The following is an 11,245-nucleotide window of genomic DNA, read 5'->3' on the forward strand; positions in this document are numbered from 1 at the left end:
AAGGAGGTGGGTTAGGGTGGTGGCACCTAGCACCACTTAGGTGGGTTAGGGTGGTGGCACTTAGCAGAGGGCTCCTATGTCAGAGTCCCAGGGATGCTTCTGCTGCTCTACCCTGATGGGCTGGGGTATCTGGGACTTCACAGCAGGCATCATGTGGCCTCCACAGGACCATTGCTTCTCTGGGCCTAACAAGCACCCTGCCAGCACCAGCAGCCTGGGATGGGAAGGATGAAAGGAGGGGCCTTCTGGAACATGTGGACATCAGGGCTGCCAAGGAGCAAGGAAGTTGAACTTCAGAAATCCTAATTGTCATGGACTCAGGGTATCAGAAATGGTGATTAGGGCTAAAAGAAGTCATCCATCAGGGACATATGAATAGAATGACTTGTAATTAGAGACAGTGGCATCGTGAGAGATGACATCATTCAAACACATGATCAGAGAGGTAGTGGCTGTACACTGAGGAACAGGAGGTCTTGGTGATCAGCATTGATTTGATATATGATTCATCATTGATCATGAACATGGGGGACTGAAGAAGTGAGCAACAGGAGTGTTAGTGAAGGATACTGGTGCCCGTATCCTTAATGACTGAGCATAGAGGAGACAAGTGATCATATTCAATGGCTGGAGACACCCAGAGATCTTGCAGATGAGTGATCTAATGGGGACCAAAGGCAGCAATGGTTAGAGACTTTAGTGACAGAGACACAGGTGGCTAAGGGATACTGATGACCAGGGGGCAGGTAGTAGTCAGTGCCCCCCGGAATCAGGATATAAGGGACACTGGTCATCAGGGACTTGGAAGATGAGACTCTACAATCCCTATGCTGGACATTAGAAGCCAGGTGATTCACACTGAGGAGCCAGGGATGTCAGTCACCAGGGCCACTGGTGATTGCACTGACAGAAAATTTGGTGGAAAGAGGAGCCCATGATCAGAGACATTGGTCATTAGGCATATTGTTGGTTAGAGATGTTGGTGACTAGAGACAAGTGACCAAAGTCACTGTTAAGGAGACCTTGGTGATGAAAATAATGTGATTAGAGATATTGGAGAGACATATGAGTGATCAGATCTATCAATGATTAGAAAACCATTGATTAGTGACATTGGTGATCATGCTTCTTGATGAACTAGGATACCAATGACTGGGTGTGTTGAAGACTAGAGCATCAGGAATCAAGAACATGAATGATAAGAGGTGCCAGGGGTCACAAATCTGGTGAATAGAAATACTGAAGAAACACAATGGTCGTCAGAGATGTTGGCACCAGACACACGGAATATTAAACATGAATAGAGGTGCTGATCAGCAATATTGGTGGTAGGTGATACTCATGACCAGGTGTATTACTAGTAAGCCAAGACAGTCACTGAAGCACTGGTGATCACACTTCATGGCTGTCGGTGACCAGACATGTCACTGATCGGAGGCATTGATAAAATATTGGTGATTGAGTGTTGGTGATCAGTTGTTAGTAATCAGATGTCTATGGTCACAGGCTCTGGTGATCAGACCTGTCACTAATGAAGAGTATCAGTCATGGTAGCCATCTCCAATGACCAGCTTTGTTGACAGAAGATGACAGCAATCAGTGACATCAGTGATCAAAAACATTGGTGATCACATCTGTCAATGAACAGGAATATTGATGACCAGGTAGCTCAGAAACAGGAACTGATCAGCATCTGGGAGGAAATGGATGGAGTAGAGGGCAGGGGCGGCTCTTGTTCCACAAGAGCATTTGGGTTCCACAAACGCCCCAGGAAAAGGATCAGTGTGTAGACCAAAGGCTGGAGAAACCATGGCCTCCTCATGCTTCCCCAGTAGCCACCTATCCACCAGGAGCCCCAGTGGGGTGACAGTGAGGAAATAAATTCAGATGGGAGCAATGCAGGGGGGATCAGGATCTCCCACCCCAGCCAAACCGCCCCATCCCCTATTCCAGGAGCCCTTCTCTCTAAATCACTGGGCCCGGGAGGACCCATTAGTCTGACTGCCAATCTCCACACCCAGGACTCAGCAGCCCGGGAGCCCACAAGACCGGCCAGAGGCATTCACAAAAAGTATTTTATTATTCTTAACAGTATTCACTTTAAAGGAATAGGAGGATAGCATACAATTTTTTACAGACAATATATAAATGTTGTACATAATTAGCAATAACTTAGTTCACTAATCCAAAATAAAACAAGCCAAATAAAACATAAAAACAGAAAATACTGCTGATTCTTTATCTTATGCGGATACTAGTACAAAATAAGTTACTTCTGGCTGCGGTGCCCCCCACCCCCTCAGCGATCGCCGGCCCATATTGCACTTGGTTGACTACATCGGCTCGGCTCGGCAGGATCCTCCTCCCGGCCAGGCCCTTGCCGGCCGCCGCACCCACCTCCTCCGCATACAGAATCTAAGCTCGGACACAGTTATGTACAGCTGTACCTTGGGAAGGATCCAGACAGCCACAGCGAAGCAGAGCAGAACCCAGGCGTCTCCAGGGACCCCAGCAGGGTCGTGGCCTCTCCTTGGACCCACCCCCAACCCCTGCCTCGCCACCTGCCAGACCAGCCCCTGGAAGCCAAGAGCAGCCTCCCCAGGCCCCGGGCTCCCCATCCTAGGGCTGTGGGATCCAAGTACTTTTCCAAAAATAATTGCGAAGCTACAGCCTTGGTTTGTAGGTTTTATTCCTTTCCATAGCGAGGGCTTCCGTGGCAACGTACAATTGACTGGACCCAAAATGAGTTTAAAAATAAAACAACTAACTCCTCAGCGAGTTAAGCTTATGCAGTCTTTTTATATAGATATATATTTTTTTCTTTTGTCTCAGAGTGGGAGGGGAAGGGGTTGAGGGGTTAGCAGAAAAGGGATGTATGTACAGGGGTCCACCTGGCAAAGGAGTCAGGCTGTGGCTCAGGCTTGTTAAGGGTACACGGGTCACACCAGCTTCGGCCTCAGAGCCAGGGGAGAGATCTGGGAGACATTTCCCCTCTCAAGAAAATGTTGTTTCCTTCCTGTGACCCAGCCCTGGCCTGGGAATCTGCGCAGGACCGCCCATGATTGTCTCTGCCCTACTGGGCCTGGCCGCCAGGGCACGCACCGCGCCGCCTCCCGGGGCTGGTGGCCTGCCTGCACTGGCTCAGCCCAACCTGGGCTTCAGCTGCTTCAGGAGAGGAAGCCAGGGGAGAAGATGCAGGCCACCCCCCCAGCACCTCGCACACCTACCCCCAGGGCCCTAGCAAGCAGATGGGCCAGGCGGCCCTTGGAGCAAAAGAAAACCCAGAGAACTCAGGGGGCAGCTCAGATCTCTGTCTCCCAGTCCTTGTTAGAAAAGAGAACAAAATAAATTATTTTGGCCTACTCCCTTCTCCTTCTAAAAACAGCTTTCTTCGTCTGTCCCCTACCCCCCACCCCTTCTCTTCATAAAGTTGTCCGTTCTGTTCTCTGAACAATCCATGATGGAAACCCCACCTGGGCAGTGAGCCGGGCCAAGGCTGCCTCGTAGCCTGGGTGAGGATCTTCACAGTGACCGCTGAGGGCCAAGGGGAGCGCCCACAGGAGAGGCAGCGTGGGGCTCCGGCTGGGCTGGCAGGAGTGGCATCAGTCTTCGGGGAAGGGCAGACCGCTAAGGGTGTAGCCCACCCTGCCTAGGGGTGCCCAGCCTTGCATTGCTGGCCACCCTTCTCGGCATCTCTCCATCCGATTGCCGGGGGCCTGGCCCTAGCCCATGGCGGTCACCATGCTGGATGGGTGGGGGTGGCCAAAGGAGAGGCTGGAGGAGGGGTGGATGGGCGTTGGGGTGGGCAAGATGTGTCCCGAGTGGCTGAATGGTGGGAGGTGGCCCACGGGCGCCATGTGTCCAGCCAGGGCAGCAGCGCTGAAGGGGGAGGCCTTCTCCTGCATACACTTGGACAGCTCCTCAAAGCACTCTGCACCTTTCTTGTTCTTCTTGGACTTGGTGGACATCTTCCGATTCCTAGTTTGGATCCCTTCCTTCTTCATGGTCAGTGGCCTGTTGACCTGGGGGCAACCACAAAACCTTCAGGAGATCCAGTTCCCTTCCCAGAACAAGACCCCCACCCCCAGCTTCCACATGGGGGCAAAGGCAGGTCTGGACAGGGATCCCACCTGCAAATGCCCTCGGCCCATCATGGTCTTCCCTGCCAAGCCAGCGTGCTACGCTTTCCAGAAAAGGGCTTTTCACTGTGTGGGACCTGCAGGGCACTGAGCCCACTAAGTGCCAGTACCGCCCCCACATCAACACAACCAAACTGTATGCCTGTCTTTTTTGTGTTTAAAGAGGCACCACTTCCCTGGACCTGCAGCACACCCTCCCCGCCCCCCCCGCCCCCCCCCCCCCCCCCCCCCCGCTTTGGGGGACACACCTCTAGCCAGCTTGTCCCCTCTTATGGGAAGCCCTTCTGGCACTGGGAGCTTGCCCAGCCCAGCGGCAGCCGCCTCCCAAGCCAAGCCACGCTGGAGATTGTGGCTGGGGCCCCTCGCCTGGCAGCACAAAGAGGAGCGGTCCCCCGGGAGGGGCGGGGCGGGCAGGGGCGGGGCAGACTCACATTGTGAAGCTTGTAGTAGAGGCCACAGGCGTTGCAGACAGGGTCCCCGTTGGCGTTTCGGCGCCATAAGGTGGTGGTTGTCGTCTGACAATTTGCACAACAGGTGCCGGCTCTCCTGGCGGCGGACTGGGAGGGGAGAGGCGGCGTCAGCAGGCTGGGCTCCCACGCCCCACTTCGACCTCCCTTCCGGACCCTCGCCCCACCCCATCCCTCCCAACTTAGCCCAGGAGTGGGAAATCTCACAAGGGAATCCAGGCATCTCCGAAGCCGTGGAATTTTAGAATTTGAGACCGAAACCAGTGCAGAACTTAAAGAACACTTAGAAGCCTGATCTCAGTATCAACCGGGTTGCAAAGCTAAAAGGACAAATCAGCTACTTCCCCCAACCATCAAACAAATTTCACAGACAGGTAAACTGAGGCCCTGAGGAGGTTGGCTCCATCCCTTTGGAGCCCCTGGGTCTGGCGCTGCATTCTCACGTGCCTCCTTTCAAACTCCACAACCCTGGGCGTGATGGCACCACAGAGGCCAGGGCAGGGGAACCTTGTACCTGCCCAGGGTGGGGACGTCAACTGTTTAGGGAGTCTAGAGCTGCTCCATCCCATATGTAGCCACTAGCCACATGGGAGCTATTTGAATTCAACTGAACTACAATTTAGTAAAATGAGAAATTCAATTCCTTCTATGGCATTAGCTACACTTCAAGGAATCAACAGTCACAACCACAGTGGACAGTGCAGAGCCAGAACATTCCCATCACCACAATGCTGGTCCATCAGGCACGCTGTACCCCAAACCACAGAGCGCTAGCGGCCCCATAGCCCCTCAGGGAATGCAGACCAGAGGGGGACTGGAAATGAGTGTCTGGTTTCTGGAGAAGGGACCTGAAGTCTCCTGACAAAGGAAAGTAAGAGAGTCTTGACCGGAGAAAGCAGATGCCCTCTTGTGGGCCCATAAGCACCAGCCCCACGGTGACAGAACTCATCTGTCACCCCCCCCAGCCCCCCCGCCCTGTCCCCCTCCCAGGCCACCACCACCACCACCCCACCAGCTCCCAAAGAGCAGCAGGCAGCAGGACGGCTGGGGGAAGGAGACCATCAGAGGCTGGGCCGGCCTGGGCCGGAGCTCCTAGCACCAGGCAAAGAGCACAGGAGCGCCGCTGGAGGGACCTGCCTGACTGCTGCCTGGTGGGGGCAGGGGGGCAGGGAGGTGAGGGTGAGTAAGCAGCCTGGAGCTGGAATTCTGACTCAAGGGCCAACGTGGTATCCTCTACCCCTACCCCCACCTGGGCCCTCACCCCGCCTCGCTCACTCGGGTGGAGGGGGAGGGGGCCCCCAAAGTGGCAAGCGATTTAAGCCTCGTAAATCACTTCGCCTTGAAAAAAAATATATTTATTATTCTTAGCATTTTACGCATTATTTGCAGAGCGGAGGGTATTAGAAATTTCAAAACAGCCCAGCGAGAGGCAGGATTGAGCCGAGGAGAGGCTCTAAAACTCGCGGAGTCCGGAAACAGATACGCGAAGTTTCCTTATCTTCAGGCTGCAGATGTCCGGATAGGAAACTCCGGCAGGAGATCCGAAAGGGCATTTTTTTTAAATCACTCAAATGAAAATACACAGTATAGGTGACTCCATGGAAAAATAATAAAGGGCAGGTTTTTTTGGTGGTTGGTGTGAGTGTGTGTTTTATTTAAATAAGCGCGAGGAGATTGTGTGCTGGGCTACAAGGAAACTTACTTCATGGCCCTATTTTTAAAAAGAGTTAGCCAGAGGCCAGGGCACAGGAGCTGGGCCCTTGGACACTCAATGTGGGGGATCCCTGAGCTCGGTGGGGTGAGGTTACCTGGTGGGCTGCAGACCGGGGAGACCGGCCCCGGGCCGAAAAAATCTGGCCTAAAAGAAAGGCGACCCCAAGTGATTTTAATGATAAAAGGATCTGAGGCAAAGCAGCTGCATTGGAAGGGTTGGGTGATGTTACTTTTATTTTTTAAATAAGTCGCGGCTCAGCCCAGGTTGGGCCCCCCACCCACCCACCCAGGCACCTGCTGCCCGCGCCTACCAGTCTCCGCTTGGGCTTGATGAGTGGCCGGTTCTGGCCGTTCATCTTGTGGTAGAGCCCGCAGGCGTTGCACAGGTAGTGCCCAGTGCCGTCTCGCCGCCAGAGAGGGGTGGCCGTGGCCCCACAGTTGACACACTCCCGGCCTTCTGCAGGGGGGACAGGGAGATACAGCAGGCCAGCTTAACGGACAGGGTCAGGGGAGAGAGTCGGGGGCGGAGGCGCCCAGAAGGCGGCAGCGGGCTGCCCCGGGGTGACTTTGAGCTCCGACTCTGGGCAGGAAGGTTCCCCTTCCTTGGAACTCTGAGGAGGTTCCCCTGCAGGAGAGGAGTTCGGAAAGTAGCCTTAAGGCTGAAGCTCCCTGTTTAAAACCCTCTCTGGCCACTGACCCAGCTCTTCATTAAAGGATAACACTCTGAAAAAAATAATAAAATAATAAAATAAAATAAATAAAACAAAACTCTCTGTGGAAGGAAGGGAAACGGGGCAGAAGGAGGAGTGGGGCCAGGGCCCCAGGGATTCTCCGCGCTACAAAGAAAGGGTATTTACAGCAAACCTTGCCGGCGGCAGGGCGGTGGCGGGAGTCGCCCGCTCCACCGGGCTGGGCCTGGGAGGGTCCTGGCTCACTTTCTAGGTCTTCCTCTCCTCTTCTATCTCTCCCTTTGCCCCAGCTGCGTCTGCCACCTCAGGATCCTCTGCCCGCAGCTCCCACCCCGCTTCTGTTCTTCAAGCAGGGGGGATTTCCTTCTTTCTCCCCAGCTTCCCCCTTTTCCACTGAGGCCCTAGAATTCAGGTCCCCGACTCGGATCGAGGGTGGCATTCTTTAAAATAAAATCAACCATAAGCCCTTTCGTTTTTAAGCCCAGTAGACTAAGTAAGTGACCTTGGTCTTCTGTCGATGGATGGCGGGCTGTTTGGTTTTGGTTTTTGTTTTTTGTTGTTGTTACTCAAAGACCATCTGGAATTCAAATAGAATGTGTAAAACAAACTTGGGAGAAGGGGCTAATTAAAGGCAAGGTAGCCAGCCTGAGCAGAACAGGCCCCCCTCCCCAGGCGGGGCTGGGGTGGGTGCCCGAGGTGGCGGCAGCAATCAGGCAGGGTAGCCAGATGCCCTGCATCACGTAGCCCGGGAAAATGTTTCCCCATTTACTTTCAACTAAATTGTCGATGTATAGGGGCAAGGAAAGGTTCCTGGACTCAGGAGTAAAAGTTTAAAAAAATCTTCCTCTTCCTTGGTTAAAGGGATCGGGAGGTAAGCATTGACAGTAAAAGCCCGGCACTAGCCCTGGTTTCAGCTCTCTGGCCAGATTCTTAGACAAACCAGCTTGGCCCCAGCCCTCTCCTCCGGCAAAGGGGCAGAGGCACTTAGAGCTTCATCCCCTCACTCCTGCCTTCAGGCAGGGAGAATGAAGGACACGCCAGGGGGCAGGGAGCAGGAAAAAGCCCTGGGAATGTTGCTTTGGGGGAAATCTCCCAAGGAGATTGGGAAACATCGAAATCCCAAGATAGGACTGATTGAGTCGGAGAACCAGATTCCTTGAGGGTCTGGAGCACCTACGAGTGCACCCACAGCATGCACGCACACTCACAAACACACGTACACACAGCCTCACTGCTGTCACTCGAGTCTCGAATTCTCTCACACACTAAGTCAAGAGGCTGCTCACATTTTCACTTAAGATTAAGGGGAAGGGAAGGGGGAATTCCCGTTCTGTGTTCAGTCTGGCAGTGGCCAACCTTAGAAGGGAGGGTGAGGAGGGGGGAAGGGAAACGAACTTTGGGGACCCTTGGGAACAGTTAAGAAATGAACAAAAGTTTTAGGGCTCCTCCTCCCCCATGCTGGAGTCTCAAACATCTGTTGGAAGTTGTTGAGGGGATCATCGCCCATCCCCAGATCTGGAAGGGTGACATTGCCCCGTCTCCCCTATCACAGCCCTCCCCACCCCCCCACCTCCCCCACCCCACATCCCGCCTAAAGCACAAACCAACCCCACTTCCACTAAGTCACTGGCACCTGCTGTTACCTGAGCAGGAGCGTGCCTTGCTGCGCTGCTTAGGGGTGAAGCTGGAGGCAGGGCCACCCAGGAAGCCTCCGGGGTGGAAGAGTCCGCTGCTGTAGTCGTGGGCAGCGGCCGGCACATAGGATGGGTAGGTGGGGATGGGGTGGTGTGTAGCAGGCTGGGTGCCCATGGCAGCCAGGCCTGGGCGCAGGGGACTGCCGCTTTCCATCTTCATGCTATCGGTCAGTGACACCTGGTACTTGACGCCATCCTTGTCCTCCCCCCGGGCTGCGCTACCCCCTGCGGAAGAGGAGGCTGGAGAGGCAGCCCCCGTGGTGCTGGGGTCCGGAGACACTTCCTTGGGTGGAGTGGGTGGGAATCCGAAGAGGTGGGAGCCAGAGTGGGCTGCAGTGGGAGTGAGGGAGGCCACAGAGCTCCCGCTGCCTCCCCCACTCCCGCCCCCTGCCCCTGGGTACACGGAGAGGGGGCCGCCCGGGCCTCCAGCAGCTGAGGGGTGGAGTGGTGTCTTGGAAAAGGGGCTCACGGTCCAGGGATTGTGGTGGTGTGCTGCTGCGGCTGAGAGGGCAGCTTTACCCCCGTCAAGCCAGGGCAACCCTGGACTATGCAACAAGTGTGGGCGGCACATCTGGCCTCCAGTCAGGCGTGCTGCAGGAGGAAGGAGAGGGGTCAGGATGGGCAGAGGCTGAGCCTGGCCAGGACTCAGATACACAACACCACAACTCACAACCAGCAGTAACCTTCTTCCCAAAGAAAACCAGAAACATAACACCCCAACCGGCAATAATCAAGAATGTCAGTCGGGAGCTGAAGGACAAGTGGCACAGAAGGAACCCACTGGACCACCAAGGCCTGGAGGGAACCCCCACAGGCCAGCAGCAAATGGGCAGAAACCCCCTGGTGCCCAAACCCTCCCCAAGAGGCTGCTGCCCCCACCTTTCCCGCCCCAATTTTTCAGCTGCTCCAACTCCTGCGGATCTCACATCCGGGAAGCAGGCAGTCGGGGCCTCCTCCCCTCCCGCGCCGGGCTTCCCAGTCACCCACCGGCCCTGGGCTCACCGTGCGCGGGGCTGTAGGAGACGCGCGCCCGCGCGTGGGCTGGGTTGGCGTAATAGGGGTTGCCCTGCGAGTCTAGGTGGTTGAAGAAGACGTCCACCTCGTCGGGAGGCAGCAGCTGCGCGGGCTCCATGTAGTTGTGCGCCAGGCCCGGATGGTGCGAGTCGGGGTGCTGCGCATTCAGCACGGCGGGGTGCGCCATCCAGCGCGGCTGCTCCGGCGCCACCTCCATGGCCGGCGGGGGAGGCTCGGGATCTGGGCCGAGGCGGTGGCGGCGTCCCTGCGCGACGGAAGGGGGCGTGAGGGGCGCCGCCACGGCCTGACATCCCCCGAGGTCCCGCCACGCGGAGTCCCGCAGCCGCCGCGCCCCAGCCGAGCGCAGCCGAGGGACAGTCCCGGGTGGGAGGAAGGCTCAAAGCTCAAAACGAAAGGAAGGCGGAGGAGAGGGTTCAGGCGCGCACACTCGCTTGGTGACCCCCGGTCCCAGAGCCGCACGCTCGTGCGCGCCGCGTTACACTCGGGGACAAGCCCCGACAGCAGCGACCCCAGCAAACACACAGAGTCTCACTTTAAGTCACACACTCACCCCGACTCCCTTCCCTCCCGCTACATAAACACAAACACACAGACCAAAAGTTAGAGACAGACGCCTGGGCACCCACCGGGGCACACGATCCCAGCGGCACTCACATACCTACACTTGGCGCCGGATGCACACACCGACTTGGCGCCCCCCGCCCCCACACGCACACGCTGCCCCAGCGGCTGGGAGCCAGCCCCTGAGCGCACTCCCAGGCGGCGCACCAGGGCCTCCCCCGAGGCACATCAAAGCAGTGACTCGCAGCCGGCCCCGGCGGCCTTGAGCCCCGGAAGAGACCTCTCGGAGCTCGGCGCGCCCCAGGCCCCCGGCCAGCTCTCGCACCCCAAACTTACACACGCAGCGCCGCGGGGAGGGGACTGCGGCCTCGGGGGCGGGGATCAGCACCGGTCGGAGCCCCAGGAGCGGCGGGCTCAGGAACTGCGCTTCAGGCCGCTGGGCTCACGGGGTTCGAGCGGGGGACAGCGCGCGCCTCGGCCTCGGGCCCGCCCGGCTCCGGCCCCTCGGCATCCTCCGGCCGCCCTGGCGCCAGCTCGCGACTCCTGCACAGACATGAAGCGGGGGCCGTGCACGCCTAAGAAGCCCGCGCCAGCCAATCAGCGCCGCGCGCCGCCCAGCCTCCGCCCCCCATTGGCTGCGCCCGCAACTCGGGCCGCCGGACTCCCGGACTGACCCGCGGGCCTGCCCCCCTCCGCCCGCGGGCCCCCTCCCAGCGCCCTCCCGGCGGCCCCTGCTGCCAGCGCGCCCCCCCGCCCCCGCCAGGACCCTCACCCCGCTGGCCGCCTGCTGCGCCCCCTCACGCGAACGCTCCTGGATCCCCCTAACCTCAGGGCCCGCGTCCCAGTAACTAACCTCCAACGGGGGACCCCTCCCCGGGAGCACGGGGGGTGCACCCTCCGGGTGTCTGAGTGTCCTCTCCCCGGGACCCCAGCTATTCCACTCTCGG

General features: G+C 57.4%; 1 protein-coding gene across 1 annotated transcript; it reads right to left on the reverse strand.

Moving 5' to 3' along the window:
- Nucleotides 1-2,061: 2,061 nt before the first annotated feature.
- GATA2 (GATA binding protein 2) lies at nt 2,062-10,836 on the reverse strand. The gene is made up of 6 exons (XM_077857612.1): nt 10,635-10,836; nt 9,705-9,981; nt 8,652-9,293; nt 6,631-6,776; nt 4,571-4,696; nt 2,062-4,022 (listed from the first exon to the last, which is right to left on the reverse strand). Exons 2-6 carry the CDS (start codon nt 9,931-9,933, stop codon nt 3,723-3,725), a joined length of 1,443 nt encoding a protein of 480 aa, XP_077713738.1. The 5' UTR covers nt 9,934-9,981; nt 10,635-10,836; the 3' UTR covers nt 2,062-3,722.
- Nucleotides 10,837-11,245: the final 409 nt, after the last annotated feature.

This window comes from Canis aureus, chromosome 19 (assembly GCF_053574225.1).
Source record: "Canis aureus isolate CA01 chromosome 19, VMU_Caureus_v.1.0, whole genome shotgun sequence".
Lineage (NCBI taxonomy): Eukaryota > Metazoa > Chordata > Mammalia > Carnivora > Canidae > Canis > Canis aureus.